General features: G+C 37.8%; 1 protein-coding gene across 1 annotated transcript in view; it reads right to left on the reverse strand.

The window, feature by feature from the left end:
• The window catches only part of abcc2 (ATP-binding cassette, sub-family C (CFTR/MRP), member 2), a 174423-nt gene that overhangs the window by 73367 nt on the left and 81548 nt on the right, over positions 1-19508 (reverse strand). The window contains exons 11-15 of the mRNA XM_039775026.1: positions 19204-19269; positions 18177-18314; positions 16439-16585; positions 6004-6088; positions 2664-2730 (exon numbers count right to left, since the gene is read on the reverse strand). Coding sequence (XP_039630960.1) covers positions 2664-2730; positions 6004-6088; positions 16439-16585; positions 18177-18314; positions 19204-19269 — 503 coding nt within the window. The remainder of the gene's footprint in view (positions 1-2663; positions 2731-6003; positions 6089-16438; positions 16586-18176; positions 18315-19203; positions 19270-19508) is intronic.

The following is a 19508-nucleotide window of genomic DNA, read 5'->3' on the forward strand; positions in this document are numbered from 1 at the left end:
GAATATCACTAGAAGCAAAATGCTAAGACTATGAACTAAATTGAAAACTTACGAAGCTATAAGATGGTAACCAGAATACCTAACAGTATGAGCTTGAAACAAACACTGTTCAAAATGTAAATCCGTAATCTTGGATGGTAAGATTATAGCGGCACCTACATGAAGTGAAACATAGTGCCTTTTAGGAGGTATTCCTTAGCAAGAGTGCCGGGCAGCCTAGCAACAAATCCCTAATGTTTGCCTACAGAGTAGTCAGGTTATCAACGCCTATATATAATGTGAGACACTTGTGAGGTCTTGTGCTCCCCCTCACTCACTTAGGTCTGCTGATGAACAGAATCTGGTGATGACACCTTGGTATGGCATCAAATCTCAATCCAGACTCTTTTCATGTATAGCTCTTGTCTGGTGGAATGAGCTGCCCACCACTACTCAAAATTTAGACTCCCTCAATGTGTTTAAGAAGCATTTGAAGACTCTCTTGTTTGGTGAATTTCTGCCTAGCTGATATTAGCTGTTGGGATTTTGTAACCAAGGAATTATAACTAACTTGCATTTCATTCTGATCTCTTCATTTGTGTTCAATTTTGTAGCCTTGTCCTGTAACACTTGTTCGGAAACAGTCCCCCTGACTAATGTTTACTCGATTATGTCATTAGATAAAAGTGTCTGCTAAGTTAATAAATGTAAAATGCTGTGAGTTTAAAATAGCAGTGTGACACACTTAAGCAAATGTTAATATCTTTCACAAATTAAACAATTAATCAGAAACATACATATGGTCATGTTCTTTGAAAATAAAGTTTAAAGAATATTCATAACACATGAACAAAAAAAATGTACTGATTCTTAATATGGGTCTGAATCAAAATCCAGCCTGGGTCTGCGTCCACATTGACTGGTTACCTCCAACGTCATTAAGAATAATGAGCCTGGGGTCTCGTTACAGGTTGGTTCCAAACATATGCCTAGTTCTACCAGAATAGGCTTTGGCTGCCCTATTAGTTTCTTTGAATGAGTGAATGAACATTAAAATCCATTGTAACAAGTGCAGAATGCAGCTGCTAGAATCTTAATAAGGGAAAGAAAATCTGAGCACATCTCTCCAGTTTTGATGTCACTACATTGATTACCTGTGCCATTTAGAATTGACTTTAAAATACTGCTTATGGTTTACAAAGCCTTAAAATAATGTCGCTCCATCCTGAATTTCAGAATGTCTTTCACCTTACACTCCAAATCGTAACCTTAGATCTTCAAATGAGTGTATGCTTATTATTCCAAGAGCAAAACTTAATAGAAGTGGTGAGGCAGCCTTCTGCTGTTATGCTAAAATAGCCTGCAAATAGGAATTCGCCAGGCTAATACAGAGGAGAACTTTAAAAAACTGCTGAAAACCCATAATTGTAACATGGCTTTTTCATAGCTACATTTTAGTGTAATTCTCTGTATATGCATTTAATTATCATTATCATTTTGGTGGCTCCAAAATCCGTACTAACCCCTACTATCTCTTCTGTTCTTTTTCCGGTTTTCAGATAAAAACTAACAGCGTCAGATCCCTAGGGCGGTAGTATGTATCGTGATTGTGAGTGAGAGAATAAAAGTGAAAAAAAAGGTAACTTTTACAAGTACAGTACTATAAATCTACACGGTCTGTTACAAACGCAAACCAAATGTATGTGTGTACTGTATAATATTAACAATAAGAGTAGCACACTACTGAAAATGCCAAATATAGGAGGCAGTGGGGATCGAACCAGTGGCCTCTTGATTACAAGTCAGCAAATCTTACTGCTATGCCATGAAAGCAGTTGTATCATCCTTGAAAATTTTGTGAAAGTGTTTATTTGACCTTTGGACTTCAGGCTTCACACATTCTATAGTTTATGCCTACATTTTGTAACATTTATTACTAAAATATGAAAAAGTTTCTGTTTTAACAATGTGTTTACACAGATTACTGTAGAAACAGAACACACATGAAATGCATGTGTTCCAAATAATGATCTATTATTTCCACTCTAAAACTCCAGCAGTTCACTCCCATTTAATCAAACAAGGCATGAGCTGGGAGAACTTAGTGAACGTTCTGCGATGGGGGTTGGGGGTGGAATAGCAGGCTGCTTGGTGCTTGTCTTAATCGGCATATTTACAGGACAAAAGACGCTGACGGAGAGGTGCGAACGGATTTAAGGTGGGCCGGATTTACAAGTTTTCTCATAGGCTCTGGTAATTCTAGTGTTAAAGGCCAGAAGTCCACATTACCGTCATCATCAAGTTCTTCCATGAGAACCCTGACTACAATGAGGACTGATTGAGATCATTTATGTTAGGTAGAATGCCTAGAGGGGGCTGGGCGGTCTCATGGCCTTGGAACCCCTGCAGATTTTTTTTTTTTTCTCCAGACGTCTGGAGTTTTTTTTTGTTTTTTCTGTCCTCCCTGGCCATTGACCCTTACTTTTATTCTAATGTTAATTAGTATATGCCTAATTTTATTTTTATATTTTGTCTTTATTCTCTTCCTTCATCCTGTAAAGCACTTTGAGCTATATCTTTTGTATGAAAATGTGCTTTATAAATACTGTTGTTATTGTTGTAAAGTGCATCTAATTGATATATTATCAGAAAAAACACATTACATCATTTAGTAAAATTCTTACTTTTTCAGTGTTGGCTCTCCATTCTTCTCCCAAGTGAAAGTTGCATTAGAGAAGCTAACAGCAGTGTCTAAGAAGGGAGGAAACATGCAGTTTATTGATGATCTGTTCATCAGAAGACAGACATATTCAGCATTACAAAATTCACCACAGCTTGCCATAAAACTGAAAGGAACAAACCAATTTCTAATGCTTGGGTGGGTTCATTGAAACTTCAGAATGACAAAAAACTGGGGCACAGTGTGTGAGATTTCAAGTAAGATCATCAAGCATAATCAGAACTGATTTCATTCCTTTCAGTTATTAGAATGGCTGTACAACTGAAAGTACACTTTTAATGTATGGAAAGCCAAATCCACATCCACATCCGTATCACTAATAACTTAAATACATGTTGAATGTTAAAAGTTTACCAATTTGCATATTATTCAGCTTATTCCCTTTAACAACAGATTGAACAAAAATCCCATTTATGACTTACAATTGGTGTACATTTCTAAATGTTGCATACTTACTCCCAGTCTTGCTTTGAATGGGACCCCATTAAAATAAACTTATCAAGAAATGACTTTAAGATAAAGATGCATTATGGATGGACAGGATACTGAATCATCTTGAGGAGTATCAGGCAATATTTGCTCCAGCACTTGCAAGCTTTAAAAACTTGATAGAATTTACAATTTAATGTTGGCTTGTACAGTATGTGAACGGCAAATGCCATGTTGTTAGCTAACTAACATGAATTTTTATTTATTGTAAATCTGTGAATCAGTGATGGGAGAGCACCGAATGTAGGGTTTAATAGTGACTAGAAAGAGAGCTGGCTGATCATATAAATCAGAGAAAATAAACTCAGCCATAAACATAATGCTTTCAGTGCTGTTCAGAGTCAGTATAGTGCACCATCTTAACATTTGCTTGATTTCCATAGTGGCTTAATTTTTTTTTTTAGTTTTGAAATGCAGTTTTCTTCTTTGTATGTTTTGCTAATTGCAAAGATTTATTCCTTTGGAACGAACGTCCAGTTTATTCTGGATCCACATCCCACCATGAGGCACCAAAAGTTTTTAACGGTACTCTAATTCAGATGGCAAATTGCAAGTGTGAAAAGTATTCTAAATGAACACATCCATAACAGAAGACTGAGGAATTTGTATTTTTTACTCCAAGTTGCTCCTGCATCATAAAAGGCAAGTTTACTTATTTTGGCTTCAGTACCAGTCATTTGAACTATAACTTGGAGCACAGGCTTACAAACATGTTAGACAAATAAGTACATAAAGAAAACAAGTTACTGTATGAATGAATTTTCCAGCAGGCTACATAATAATCTGTCCAATGAATAGGAGTGACTACAACAGCTGACAGACTTTAATGGCGCCTGGTGTCACAGTTCACTCTATATTCCTTTAAGAATGGACACAAGTCCACGAGGGAAAACCACTGGGGAAAGGAGGTAGGACTCCAGAGGCCTTCAAGCTGGAAACATCAGTGAGAAGAAACATCCCAGAAGGGAACCAGAATGCAGAGTGGGATAAACACCCCCACATGACTCCAATCCAAAGGATGTCATGCCGACCATGTAACCCATCCTTTTTATTCAAAGAAATGAGACCAGTTAACATCTAAGTGTGAATGAGTGGCTATTTGAGTTTTTGAAACATATTGGGCTTTTTGATACTATTTGAGGTTTATTTGTTATTTTTTAAGGAAATTAAAAATTGTTTCTTACAACTTTGCTCCACCTTCTAACTTTGGAAATGAAGGTAATGCACCTTACACTGGACTGCCAAAACATTCTTTAATTAAAACAAGAAGAAGAACAGCCCTTCTTCTGCAGCTCAATAAAGAAAGAAGTGTTATGAATTGGTATTCCCAAAGGAACATAAGTCCCATAAATCCTTCCAAAATTGCCCAGTTGGAGGGGAATAACATCAAAGCCCTGACTAAAAACCAAAAGGGCCTAAAAGAATCTTAATAAAATAAAATATTTATTTTTAACAAAAAATGTTCAGTAGCCCAAAAAGCTCCATTGAGCACAAAAAGGCAAGGCAATCCAAGCCAACCACAGTACCAATAGAGAATCCCAAGCAAAGTCAAAAACAGAGCACAGGTTCAATAATTCAGAAATCTTAAAGGAATAACGCAGAGGAAACACAAGTAAACACTCCACTCCCTAGTGCATTTGAAATGAACCACCACAAACAAGGGGTTTCCCGCCAATTTATAGGGCAGCTTCCTGGTGGTGATTGGCCCTCTTGGGGAACCGCCCCCGAAACAAACGGTACATAACACAGGCTACATATAAACATAGAAAACAACAAAAAACTAAAGAATGAACATTACGTACATAAATTAATGAGTCACAAATGAACAAAAGGAACATTAAACATGAATCTGAGATATGACACAAAGTCTGCAGAGGACAGTCTGAAGGTGTTTATTGGTAACTTTTTAAAAATTCCCTGTTAACTAGAGCTCATACTGTATAAAGACCCCTTAAAAGGAGACTGGGACTGTTTTATTTGTGTAATTGTTTTGTGACTGTGATAACTGGAGGAAAACTAAGATTCTGTAAAAAAAAGATCTTTATGGTGGACTACTATTTGTGTTTTAAAAGGAACACTAAATAAAACTCATTCCAATGTCTTAATTAGAGATAATAGTCAGATAAATTTAGTTCTATAATTTTATTCATGATCATTTTATGTGTGGAAAATGTTAAACCACAATGTCTCCCATGTAATTCTTTAGTTTTTTCATTATGCCTAAAACAAAAGGATGCTGCAGTTGAAAGGCTTTTCAGCTGTGAATCATCAGAAAATAATTAGGCTGAGAAAAATCTTATTAGAAAGTTAGAAAGTACCAGCTAACTGTTACTGTTATTAATTAGCTGGTGAACCATAAAAAAGACTCTTTTGCAAAAGCTCCATTTTTATTGATCAGAGTTAATAATGTCAAGATGATTCAAAGCATAATGAGTGATACATTTTAGCAAATTGTGCTACAAAGTGGACATCCAGAAAATCTGGGAATATGTCTTATTGCAAAAGAAATTGGACAGCACAAAACCATTTGGTTCGTATGGGAGCACCACTGAGTGTGCGAAATCTGCAGGTTAGGATGGCATGTCACGATGCAAGCTAACAATCTGGATGACCCTATTGTAACAAGAGCCTTAATTCAACCTACCAGAACGGCCTAGGGGATTCACCAGTTTAGTAGGCAACCTACCAAGTTTTTTTCATGAAGCTGTTTTATTTACTTTTACTTTTTGCTGCTTACTTTTCAAAAAATGTGTTTTCACCAATTCACCATAAAACAATATGAAAGTTCTGCTTACCGAAACTGGAGTCATGATGCACTGCTGAGGTGTCCAGTTCCTCACCACCTAAAAATTTTTCCAGACGTTTTCTGGAGACATCAGCCTGCAAAGGATCAAATGAAAATGCTTACTTCTCAAAGAAACAGAAGTATAGACAATCCCCAAACTGTAAAATAACATTAGATTTAGCATAGCCTCCTTCAGACTAATCTCCTTTCTAAGACAAACCTTTGGCTTCTACATATATAACATTTTTAAACAATAATTTAGGCACTATATAAATAAAGTGTATTATTATTATTATTGTTATCTCTACAATCTATTACAAGTGTGTGTGTATATATATATATATATATATATATAGCCAGCCATTCATCCCGGCCAATACTCCCAGGCCGCCAGAAGGAGCCCTCCCTGCAACATGAAGATGCCCAGAATTCCAGCAGGGCATCATGGACTATGTAGTTGTAGTACACAACCCTGGATAACGTCGGGCCGCCAGGAGACGTTTATTTTACCTATAACCCGGAAGTACGTCTTAATCACAGCGGAAATGATGTATGATCAAATGATGATGGTGAAAAAGAAGAGTTTTGGTCTGACCCGGAAGTGCTAAGAAGTCACATGGACTGAGGGTTCAAGGACTATAAGAGACTGTGAGAGATCCCAGACGGGCGCCGAGTCGGGAGGAAGGGTGGCAACGCGTCTGGGAGAGTGGAGGATTGTTTATTGTATTGTAGATTTGTTATTGATATATGAGTATTGTGGAGTGGAGGGTGATTTGTGCACTAATTTGTCTGAATAAAACAAGTATTTGGACTTTTATCTGGTGTCTGGCGTCTAATCCGAGGGTTCAATTGGACGACAGCGCCCCCTGTCACTATATATATATATATATATATATATATATATATATATATATATATACAGTGGGTACAGTAAGTATTCAGACCCCCTTCAATTTTTCACTCTTTGTTATATTGCAGCCATTTGCTAAAATCATTTTAATTAATTTTTTTCGTCATTAATGTACACACAGCACCCCATATTGACAGACAAAAAAAAGAATTTTTGAAATTGTTCCAGATTTATTAAAAACTGAAATATCACATGGTCCTAAGTATTCAGACCCTTTGCTCAGTATTTAGCAAAAGCACCCTTTTAAGCTAATACAGCCATGAGTCTTCTTGGGAAAGATGCAACAAGTTTTTCACACCTGGATTTGGGGATCCTCTTCCATTCCTCCTTGCAGATCCTCTCCAGTTCTGTCAGGTTGGATGGTAAACATTGGTGGACAGCCATTTTTAGGTCTCTCCAGAGATGCTCAATTGGGTTTAAGTCAGGGCTCTGGCTGGGCCATTCAAGAACAGTCACAGAGTTGTTGTGAAGCCACTGCTTCATTATTTTAGCTGTGTGCTTAGGGTCATTGTCTTGTTGGAAGGTAAACCTACGGCCCAGTCTGAGGTCCTTAGCACTCTGGAGAAGATTTTTGTCCAGGATATCCCTGTACTTGGCCGCATTCATCTTTCCCTCGATTGCAACCAGTCATCCTGTCCCTACAGCTGAAAAACCCCCCTACAGCATGATGCTACCACCGCCATGCTTCACTGTGGGGACTGTATTGGACAAGTGATGAGCAGTGCCTGGTTGTCTCCACACATACCGCTTAGAATTAAGGCCAAAAAGTTCTATCTTGGTCTCATCAGACCAGAGAATCTTCAGGTGTCTTTTAGCAAACTACATGCGGGCTGTCATGTGTCTTGCACTGAGGAGAGGCTTCCGACAGACCACTTTGCCATAAAGCCCTGCCTGGTGGAGGGATGCAGTGATGGTTGACTTTCTATAACTTTCTCCCTTCTCCTGACTGCATCTCTGGAGCTCAGCCAAAGTGATCTTTGGGTTCTTCTTTACCTCTCTCACCAAGGCTCTTCTCCCCCGGTAGCTCAGCTTGGCAGGACGGCCAGCACTAGGAAGGGTTCTGGTCATCCCAAATGTCTTCCATTTAAGGATTATGGAGGCCACTGTGCTCTTGGGAACCTTAAGTGCAGCAGAAATATTTTTGTAACCTTGGCCAGATCTGTGCCTTGCCACAATTCTGTCTCTGAGCTCTTCAGGCAGTTTCTTTGACCTCATGATTCTCATTTGCTCTGACATGCATTGTGAGCTGTAAGGTCTTATATAGACAGGTGTGTGGCTTTCCTAATCAACTCCAATCAGTATAATCAAACACAGCTGGACTCAAATGAAGGTGATCTCAAGGATGATCAGAAGAAATGGAAAGCACCTGAGTTAAATATATGAGTGTCACAGCAAAGGGTCTGAATACTTAGGACCATGTGATATTTCAGTTTTTCTATTTTAATAAATTTGTAACAATTTCAAAAATTCTTTTTTTGTCTGTCAATATGGGGTGCTGTGTGTACATTTAATGAGGAAAAAAATTAATTTAAACGATTTTAGCAAAGGGCTGCAATATAACAAAGAGTGAAAAATTGAAGGGGGTCTGAATACTTTCCGTACCCACTGTATATATATATATATACTGTATATTTATATTTATGCAGTTGTTCAGAATTAAAGTAAGCAAATAAGGCTTGGGAAACTTAACATGTAAAATGTATCACAAAATGAGCAATACACTACTGTATGTACTACAGTCTGTAGTAGTCAAGAGCCGGTATTTCAAGGACCTATTTTGTTCTTTAAGGAATGGCTTTCTTACTGCCACTCGCCCTGTCAAACCTGCAACACAAAGTCTCCCCTTCACAGTAGAAACCGAGAGTTGCTTTTTTTGACCACTGTTAACCTGTGCTTGAAGCTGTTGTGCTGTGAGTCACCTATCACATGATCTGGTGACCCTCAGAAACTTGTCTTCTGATCGGTTGTGACTTTGGGTCTGCCAGATCTCTTCCAATCACAGTTTCTTCCAGTTGTCTTTGGATTGGGTAGGAAACCGTCCTCACTGACACATTGATTTTTTGTGCAATTTCTCTAAATGAAAGGCCTGCACTTCTTAGGGTAACAAGACAGAATACATATGTGTAAATGAGAGGGAGGTCAGTGGAATGGTGAGGATGCAGGGAGTAGAGTTGGCGAAGGTGGATGAGTTTAAATACTTGGGATCAACAGTACAGAGTAATGGGGATTGTGGAAGAGAGGTGAAGAAGAGAGTGTTGGCAGGGTGGAATGGGTGGAGACGAGTGCCAGGAATAATTTGTGACAGACGGGTATCAGCAAGAGTGAAAGGGAAGGTCTACAGGATGGTAGTGAGACCAGCTATGTTATATGGGTTGGAGACGGTGGCACTGACCAGAAAGCAGGAGACAGAGCTGGAGATGGCAGCGTTAGAGATGCTAAGATTTGCACTGGGTGTGACAAGGATGGAGAGGATTAGAAATGAGTAAATTAGAGGGTCAGCTCAAGTTGGATGGTTGGGAGACAAAGTCAGAAAGGTGAGATTGCGTTGGTTTGGACATGCGCAGAGGAACAAGATACAGAGGACAGAAAGTTATGGCAACCCCTAACGAGAGCAGCCGAAATAACAAGAAGACACTTCTAAGGGTAATAAGCTCTGTGTCATTTCATTTGTTAATTGCTGTTTTCTTGCCATTATTACTGTAATTTACAACTTTCTACAGTGTAATTATTGTCCAGGTAGTACTTCAGAGGGTGTAGTAACACAGTCTGTTGCAGCTCTGCTATAAGGCAGACAGAGGGGTTTTAAGTAATCAACAGAGATTGGGACACCTGTGCAAATTGTTTACTTCAACTTACAAAGGTTTAATTTACTTTAACTGCTGTAGAACATCTACAGTATAGGTTATAACCTATTAGTTGTTCCCTGAAGAAGGCCCATTTGTAATATTCTGAAATTTCATTTTTTTTTTACGTTTTTACTAACATAAGCTTTACATTTAATCCTCTGGCAGTTTACTGCTTACCTTTTCACCGCCTTTTTTTAGGTCATTCATTGCATTTCAAATGATTAAATTTGAAGAAAAACTGGTGTGTTCTAAAACTTTTGACAGCAGGAATAATTGTTTTCTAATTAAGAAATTTGTTCAGAATATAAACTTGCAGCCACTGCAGAACTCCAGGAGAGAAATTGAGCACCCCTGACTCACGACTGTACAGCCACGCACCAACCACATCATCAGGTCTGTGGAAGATACAACGGTGCTGGGACTGATAAGCAGGGATGATAAAACAGCATAAAAAGATGAGGTGGAACGGCTGTCCGCATGGTGTGAAGACAACAATCTGTCTCTCAATGTTGACAAGACAAAAGATATACAGTAATCCCTCGTCGATCGCGGGGGTTGTGTTCCAGACCCCCCCGCGATAGGTGAAAATCCGCGAAGTAGAAACCATATGTTTGTATGGTTATTTTTATATATTTTAAGCCCTTATAAACTCTCCCACCCTGTTAACATTATTAGCGCCCTCTAGAAATAACACCCTTTAGTCAAACGTTTAAACTATGCTCCATCACAAGACAGAGATGACAGTTCTTTCTCACAATTAAAAGAATGCAAACATATCTTATCTTCAAAAGAGCGCCGTCAGGAGCAGAGAATGTCAGAGAGAGCGCTCGCTAAGAAAAGCAAACAATCAAAAAATCAATACGTGCTTTTAAGTATACAGAAGCACCGCGATAAAGCTGCATTTTGTAGAGGAGCCTCCGTGTCCTCTGTGCAAACAGCCCCTCTGCTCACACCCCCTCCGTCAGGCAGAGAGAGTGAGAAAGATAGAGAGAAGCAAACAAGTACCGCACGGGAAGCATATCTTATATCATTGAGGAGTTTTAGTTAATATGTAATACATGCTCTGATTAGGTAGCTTCTAAGCCATCCGCCAATAGCGTCCCTTGTATGAAATCAACTGGGCAATCAAACTGAGGAAGCATGTAACCTAAATTAAAAGATCCATTGTCCGCAGAAAGCGGTGAACCAGCGAAAAATCCATGATATATATTTAGATGTGCTTACATTTAAAATCCGCGATAGAGTGAAGCCGCGAAAGTCGAAGTGCGATATAGCAAGAGATTACTGTAATTGTGGACTTGAGAAAATCACATCCTGCCCACATCCCACTCAGCATCAACGATTTAGATGTGGAAATTGTTAAGAGTACCAAGTTCCTCGGTGTGCACATAACTGAAGAACTTACGTGGACACATTACACCTCATCACTAATCAAAGCCCAGCAGAGACTACGCTTCCTGAGGCGGCTGCAGCGAGCAAGTCCTCCCCCTTCCATCCTCACCATATTCTACAGAGGCACCATTGAGAGTGTTCTGACCAGCTGCATCACCGTCTGGTATGGCAACTGCAACATATCTGACCACAAGCGCCTACAAAGGATAGTGAAGACAGCAGAGAACATTATCGGGGTGCCTCTCCCTTCACTACAGGACATATTTTATAAACGCAGTGTCTGCAAGGCCTGCAGCATTGTGCAGGATCCCTTACACCACTCACATGGACTTTTCACACTTCTGCCATCCAAGAGAAGATACTGCAGCATCAAAGCCAGATCTGCCAGGCTGCAGGAGAGTTTTTACCCTCAAGCTGTCAGACTCTTTAACACCACGCTGCCCCCTGGGATCTTCCACAAAGCTTCAACCACCTCTAAAAACAAAACTTTTACACATGCAAGCCACTTTCCTGCAAAGACTAGTGTGCATGTAGAAAAAGAACTGAAAATCTCATACTGACCTTTAACTATTTTGACATTCTTGATATCCTTCTGGTGTGAAACATTCTGAAGTGTCATTGTTTACACATGTCTTAAACAACTATTATCATACACTGATAATTTCTGTATTATCAGTATCGATTTATTATTTATTATATTACATATCTATTGACTATATTTATGTATCTAGATTGCAAATACCATACATTGCATCAATGTTCATATTGCTAACTACACGTCAATATTGCTGCTACTTCTTTGTCTTGTTTTTGCACAATGTCTTGTTTGTGTTTTAATTTTAAATTTTAAATTTAATTCTATTTTTAATTTATTATTTGTACGTCATGTTTCACTGTGGATCCTGAGCTTCGCAATTTCATCTATCTGTATACTTGTATATGGTTAAGATGACAATAAAGTTCACTTTGACTTTGACATAGTATACATGTAAATGTGGCATAGCTATGTATTGGTCTAATACTCTTTAACATTTCAAAATGTGTCTATGGTTTGTGCCTTGGTTAAGAACAGGCTGATTTTATCTGAACTAAACCTTTTAGAAGTATTAGATAACCAAAGAAGTAAGAATCATGCTAATCACCACGGAAAGAAGTCCTGACATCAACATAAAATCATGATCAATACCCATTAACCATGCCCCACTTCTACTCTATCATTTGAACATGGAGCTGTTTGATTTAGAACTATATGGTAATACTTTAAGTACATTTTAAAGAAATTATTTAATGATTTTCAAGCTTACAGCTCTTGGCAAACTGCTTATGATGATTTATAGTTTTAATTGAACTCTTAATCACTTTTTAACTGAACATTCATGAACTTACTCTGCTGAAACACTATATTGTTTGGGTGCATGGCTTTATTACGGTAGCTATTTCTTGACAATGATTTTCGGCTTGGTATTTTCAGTCAGTTAGTCCTTTTCAGAAATCATTCATGTGTATAGTTTGCGTCACATGATTTTTTTTTACTTTTGAGGGAATCAGTTTGGTGAGAATCATTGTGCTTGGTAGTACAAAGTGAGATAGCATTGAGCAGCTGTACAGAAACCGAATTAGAGGGAACAGGGGGCTGATCCACTGTCTATTTCATTTTGTACTGGAAGGTGTGAAACCTGCAGTTTCCTTAATAATTTTTGTGGCAGTGGAGGATGACCACTGTGCGTGTGATAGATAGTCTCCAGCTTGTGTGAAGTGATGTGAAAAGCCCAAGGGAAACTCTAGCAATATATCAACTCGAACTTGTCTTAAAAACTTCTGTAAGAAAGAAAGTTTATTAATATAATATTATACTTTTTAAAATTCAAGTAGACTATTAAGGTATATTTCAATAATTTGCTTCAATAAATTTAATTATGGCTGGGAGGTTAACACATCTATTTTAGGATTTCCCAAAGGGAACAGTAAATACTAAAAAAGTCCCTCTCCAGCATTAATATTCAAATTATTTTTACTTTTTAATATTTAATTTAAAAAATATAACAAATATCAAAGAAAGTCAACTAAAATATCAAGAGCAGGAATGCAAAGCAAATGAAGGAAACCCACAAAAACAATCTGCAAACAAAAACAAGTAAGAAAGTAAGAACTAACAAAACAAACTCTCAAATATTAAAACCAAACTAAAATCCCAAAGTAAAGGCCAAAAAAAACCTAAATAAAAGCCTGCAATCTATAAACTAGGATTAACATATTACATTTAAAACACTCAATACACAAAAGCCAAATTCAAACTGTAACATTAATCATTAAGCAAGCATAACCAAACAATCCAAAAAGCTAGTGGTCCTGGAGGGCCGCAGTGGCTACAGGTTTTCATTCTAACCCTTTTCCTAATCAGCAAACAGTTTTCACTGCTAATTAACTCCTTTTCACTTCATTTTGATAGCCTTTTTTTATTTTAATTTTAATTGTATTGTAATCATTCCATACAGATAGATCAATTTCTACAAAAAATAGGATTGAAAACAAATCAATCCAATCCCCACCCCTGGGAAAGAGAGCATGGCCAACGGAGTAAAACTTAAAGCTGATCAAAATACATAAATTGATGAGTTTAATAGGCGGATAAAAAAAATGGGAAGAGAATCTACTTCCTCAGTGTTTTAAAGAGCTTATTCTAAAATATTATTGATTAGATCCTGCCAGGTTTTGAAAAAGTTCTGTACAGATTCTCCAAGTGAGAATTAGATTTTTTCCAATTTCAAATAGTATAAAACATCAGTTACTCACTGACTTAAAAGAGGAGAGTTAGGATTCTTCCAGTTTAGCTAAATAAGTTTGCATGCCAAAAGTGTAGTGAATGCAATCACAGTTTGCTTGTCCTTCTCCGCTTTACACCCATCTGGAAGAACACCAAACACAGCTGTTAATGGGTTAGGAGGGATTGTGACACCAAGGCTGTCTGAAAGGCACTTAAAAATTTTGGTCCAGAATGGTGTTAATTTGGTGTAGGCCCAAAACATGTGACCCAGTGAGGCTGGGACTTGATTGCAGCATTTGCAGGTTGGATCCTGCCCTGGAAACATTTTGGACAGTTTTAAGTGAGGCAGATGTGCTTGATATATAAATTTGAGTTGAATAATTGTATGCTTTGCACATATGGAACTTGAGTGAATTCTCTGCATTGCTACCTTCATCCTTCTTTGCCGATATGTTGAGTGATAGATCTTTTTCCCATTGTCCTCTGGGATTTTTGAAAAAGAAGGAGGGACTGTAAAATAATTTTATATATTGCAGAAATGCTGTGTGAGTCCTCCAAACTGAGCAACATTTTTCCAGCATAGAGGAAGGTACAAGATGAGGGAAATCGGGCAGGTTCTGTTTGACAAAGTTTCTAATTTGCAGGTAGTGAAAGAAATGTGTTGCTGGAAAGTTAAATTTGGAATGTAATTGTTCATAGGATGCAAAGATGTTGTCTATATAAAGATCTCTAAGTGATTTAATCTCAAGTGTTTTCCAGATATTAAAAACTGCATATATTTGTGAGGGTTGAAAAAGGTGGTTCTCATGCAGAGGTGCCACCGATAAAAGATTCTCCATCTTAAAATTCTTTCAACATTGGTTCCATATTCTGAGTGAGTGAAGCGCAATAGCCCTGTTTTTAAGGATTCAGTCCTCTGAATTGATTCGTTTCTTCATTAAATGGCAGCCAAACAGAAATGAGATGTGAAACAAGCCAACAGACGACTAGCTAAATTGGAACGTGAAACTCCAGCCAATTTCACTCCAATCAGTTTCTTAATGAGAAGCCAACTCTTGCTGTTAATCAAAGCCATTGTTGAATATCATGACTTGTTGCTGCTCTCATTCTGACACAGCAGTCTGTTGTTTTTCTGTTTTTTCTAAGACCACTGTCAAGATGTTTTGGTGACCTAAGCAGACCAACATGATTGAGACCTTCAATTTCCTTTATTTTCAGGTTAGCTGGAGATGTAGCAGCTCATTTTGCATCTCATTATTGTTTGGCTGCTCCTTAAGGAAAAAAAAAACAACTAAGGGGTTCTGAGTCATGTCAATTAAAATTAAGGCAAAACAAGTTAATCAGCAGCAGAAATAGCTCACTGATTAAGAAGATGGTTGGAATGAAAACCTGCAGCCACTGTGGCCCACAAAGACCACAGTTGGACACCCCTGAGCTAGACCTTTGAATATTACCATGTGGAACTGTTGTACATAATTAATTTAATCTTTTTTATATTTCACATCCCCCTGCGGTGGGCTGGCGCCCTGCCCGGCGTTTGTTTCCTGCCTTGCGCCCTGTGTTGGCTGGGATTGGGTAAAGCAGACCCCCGTGACCCTGTAGTTAGGATATAGAGGGTTGGATAATGGATGGATGGAGTGGTTATTTCACATCCACTGCACAAAATCTTGTCAAGTATTAACAGAACCAAAGAATGTAAACCTTCTCGAGATTTTTGAGGTGAGGAAGACAAAGGTTTTGGGGTCAGGTAGTTATTACTCAGTCATGGCAGTGAAAAGCTGCAACATGTTGTATGTTGATTAGCACATGCAAGTAAGAATTTCATTGCAATAACCCTTAAACAACTGAATGTTTTATGTGACAACATTTTATCCAGCCTTACACTCAATTCTCCAGAGAGACATTTTGGCTCCTCACAGCCTTGTATTGGATTACGTGGGTTTGAAATCCACTTGAATATAAAAAAAAGTATTTCCATGCACTGTACACAGATATTTTAGCAAACTTGGTGGAGATAACATTTCTTGCTGCCAAAGAATGAGCCTCTGTTTCCATAGAATGGTAATGTTTGTGTGTTTGTCACTCAATTACTTGCGAAGTAAAGGATTTGGATCCTTGATCTTGGTCTTAATTGAAAGTGAATGACCTGACATGTTCTAGAATTTCAAGGAATCTGAAGTACTGCTGACCTGCTGGCCACTTTATTGGTGGGCACAGAAGTTTACTATAATTAAAACATGGACCCTGCAATACCATCAATTGATAATCCCCAAGGATACGGTATATATGTGTTCAGAATTCATAATTGAATATAAATTCCTATATTTGTAAACACTGGATGGAGAGTTTAGTGTTGTGTATATGTAGCCTTTTGTAACATTTGATGTTAGTACAGTAGGCCTGCATCTCAAGTTTCTCAAGTTTAGAATAAAATTGGCAGATATGTTGATGTAAAGATTCCTCTAAGGAATGGCTGGTATACTATATTCCAAGCGTAAACATACATGAAATAATTCTTTAAGTTTGAAAATACCTGAACCATACTGGAGATTAGCATGGGGAGCATTGCCATGGGAAAACGTAGAATGTTGAAGAGCGAGATGGATGTGAATGCTTTCTCTGCAGTTAGAACACCTTTTTCGTCGACAAACACAAACACAGCAAAGCTGGCAAGTGACACCTGCAGAAAAAAAAATATGCATTCCATATCTAGGCATTTAATGTAAAAATATTGTAGGCTGTATATACATACAATATCACTCACACACATCACCCAGACATTTTCATGTTTTTGAAACTAATACCTTTTATTATGAAAATACCATTAAGTTGATTGAAGAATATATTTAAGGCATTACTAGTGTTCCTTATGGTCATTATTGCTTGAAATGACTGATTTTCTAATTTATTATTTTCATATGGCTGCAAAGACCCATTTTCTGTAGCAATTCCTTCATTATGTTAATGGTAATCTCCCTTAGCCAATCCTTAATTAATTATGCTAATGACCTAATTGGTTATTAGAGAAGCCTTTGTAATTGCACGTCACCTGTTATCCTGTTCACACGTGTTACCAGGCACCGGCATTCCCAAAGTTCAGTTCTGTGTTCAAAAATGGCCAAAATGAAACAGCTTTCAAGTTAACCTGTTGTTGTTTTTTTTATATTATTATATGTGACAAAAAAACTGAAGACTTCATACAAAGGTTTCTATTACCGTCTTTACAGAAGAGGGCTAACTGGATCTATCCAGGATAGAAAAAGAAGGTGAAGGCCCAGACGGACAACTGCATTAGAGGAGAAGGACATCAGAATCTGTAGTTTGAAAATCAAATGTCTTACAGGTCCTGAGTTAACTTCTCCTTTAACACTAGAATCCCTGAAGCCTATGAAAAAACTTGGAATCCCAGCCCACCTTAAATTCCATCACACCTCTCCATCAGCGTCTTTTGTTTTGTAAATGTGTCAGCAAATTGTAAATTGTTTTGTAAATGTGTCGATCAGCACAAGCAGTAAGCAGCCTGCTCTCCTATCTCTCCCACTGCCGTAGAAAGGGCAAAAAGTTCTTCCATCTCAAGTTTTGTTTATCTTGGTGTGAGATGCATGGAGTTGTATAGGGTAAATAAATGCATGCATTTCATGTGTGCTCCATGTCAACAACGATCTATGTAGATATAGGATAACAGGAACTGCAAGAAATGCAGTAGAGAGAGAGAGAGAGAGACATTGGATGAGTTGCTGATGAGGTTGCATACAAAGGACCTAAAAAAGTGACTAGTGTCACTTTTCTTGTAGGTGCAATGCTGTCAGTTTTGAACAGACTTTGACTCTTATTTAACCCATTCGGATATCTATCTTCTATATCTGCATTCAACAATTACATAGTGGGGGTTGAAACTAGGAAGGTGCTAAGGTCAAATCTGATCTTGGCTACGGTACATTGGCATTGTCAGGAGTAGAATGGAGCTCAATTTCTAGCCAATTCTTTTGCTGCAAATTGCCTTTGACCCTTCTTATCAGTTCCCATTGCTATTCAAAATGAATAATGCATTAGTCACATGATGGGAGGACAAGAGAAATCAAAGATGGGCTAATGTGAGGTACTTTGCTTTATTATTCTGCCAGGAACAGGCTGACCATATGCACCCACAAAAGCAGGAGTTCATGCAGGGCAGAAAAAGATCAATAAAGCAAGTGTATTTTAAAACATAGGAAAAGATTAGCAGAAAACCATCAGCTTTATGTAAAAATGAACTCTCTGATACTTCTTACCAGGACTGGTGCACAGTAAAATATAAAAGCAGAAAAGGAACCAAAATAGGCAAATTTCAGCATCACTTTCAGCTCTTTCTCTCTAATGTTCAAGACTTGATCTTCAAATGATGATTCCCATGCGTAGAACTTGAGAATCTGAAAGAATTCAGCAGAGGCCAGTTAGACACCAAGGACACAAAGGTAAACTGTTAAAGATTTAAGGCTAATTGCAGACTTTACATGCTTTAATTTACAGGCCACAAAGATATGTAAAAAATAGTAAAAACTGATATTAGAACATACTTCATACATAAATAATACAAACTATAAATTACCGAACTGGCTGCATCAACAAGTCAACCAATCAAATTAAAACCATGCTTTAATTAATTAAAAAACATTAAGAATTGATTTATGCATGTCTAATAACTGCAGCTTTCCACTAACTGTCCAGATGTCAGTGTCTAATGTTTAGGAGCTTAATAACCAAAGGTATGTACTACTAAAGAAACGGGCATCGGCCAAGTGGAAGGCTCTTTTTGGCTTTGATAAACTGAGTATTATAAAGCAGGCCTTCTCATGTAAGGTTCTCAAAGTCAGGTACACTGTAGCATTTGGAATTTAATGCACTGTTCAACAGGGAGGCAATGCAGATGGGGAAATACTTGAGCAAAGGCTTCAGTATATCAAAAGACAAGCAGCTCAGTTCTGAACCAGCTGAAGTTTACGTAGGGATCACTTTCTGAAGATCGCTAAAAAAGATCTGGTAATAATCCAGAGGAAACAAAACAAAAGCTTGAGTAAGAATTTTAGCAGTGCAAAATGTAGGTACGTAGTGGACTTACGAGTGGTTCTTATGTGAATCTAATACATCAAAAGGGTAACATAAACAGCAAGATCAATTTTGGTTTCCTAAATGTTGACAATTGTTCACTCATTCAGCACATTGCAGCCTTTGCTTAAAGCCTTTTCAGAGGATGAGACTGGCAGATCAGCTAGAAGACCAGATACCGTTCTGGTGTACTCACAGTCCATGTCCCGTTACCTTAATTCCATTGAGTATTTCATTCATAAGCTTCATCCTCTTGTCTTTGTAATTCATGTTTTTCAACTAAAAAATAAGTAAGCATGAAATGATTAAAAGTCAAATGGTAAGGAGTGGAGGATAAAGTGTTGCACGTATTATACCGCGGAGTCAAGTAAGTGAAACAAAAGGTCATATTTACACAAAGAGCATAACTACTCACATAAGTGAGAAGAGTCCTTCGAATAAATCAACATGCACAAAATATGCAGCACAAGTAAACAAAGACCTGGACAGTTTGGTGGCAGAGAGGTTAACTCTGTTGC

This window comes from Polypterus senegalus, chromosome 1 (genome assembly GCF_016835505.1).
Source record: "Polypterus senegalus isolate Bchr_013 chromosome 1, ASM1683550v1, whole genome shotgun sequence".
Taxonomy (NCBI): Eukaryota; Metazoa; Chordata; class Cladistia; order Polypteriformes; family Polypteridae; genus Polypterus; species Polypterus senegalus.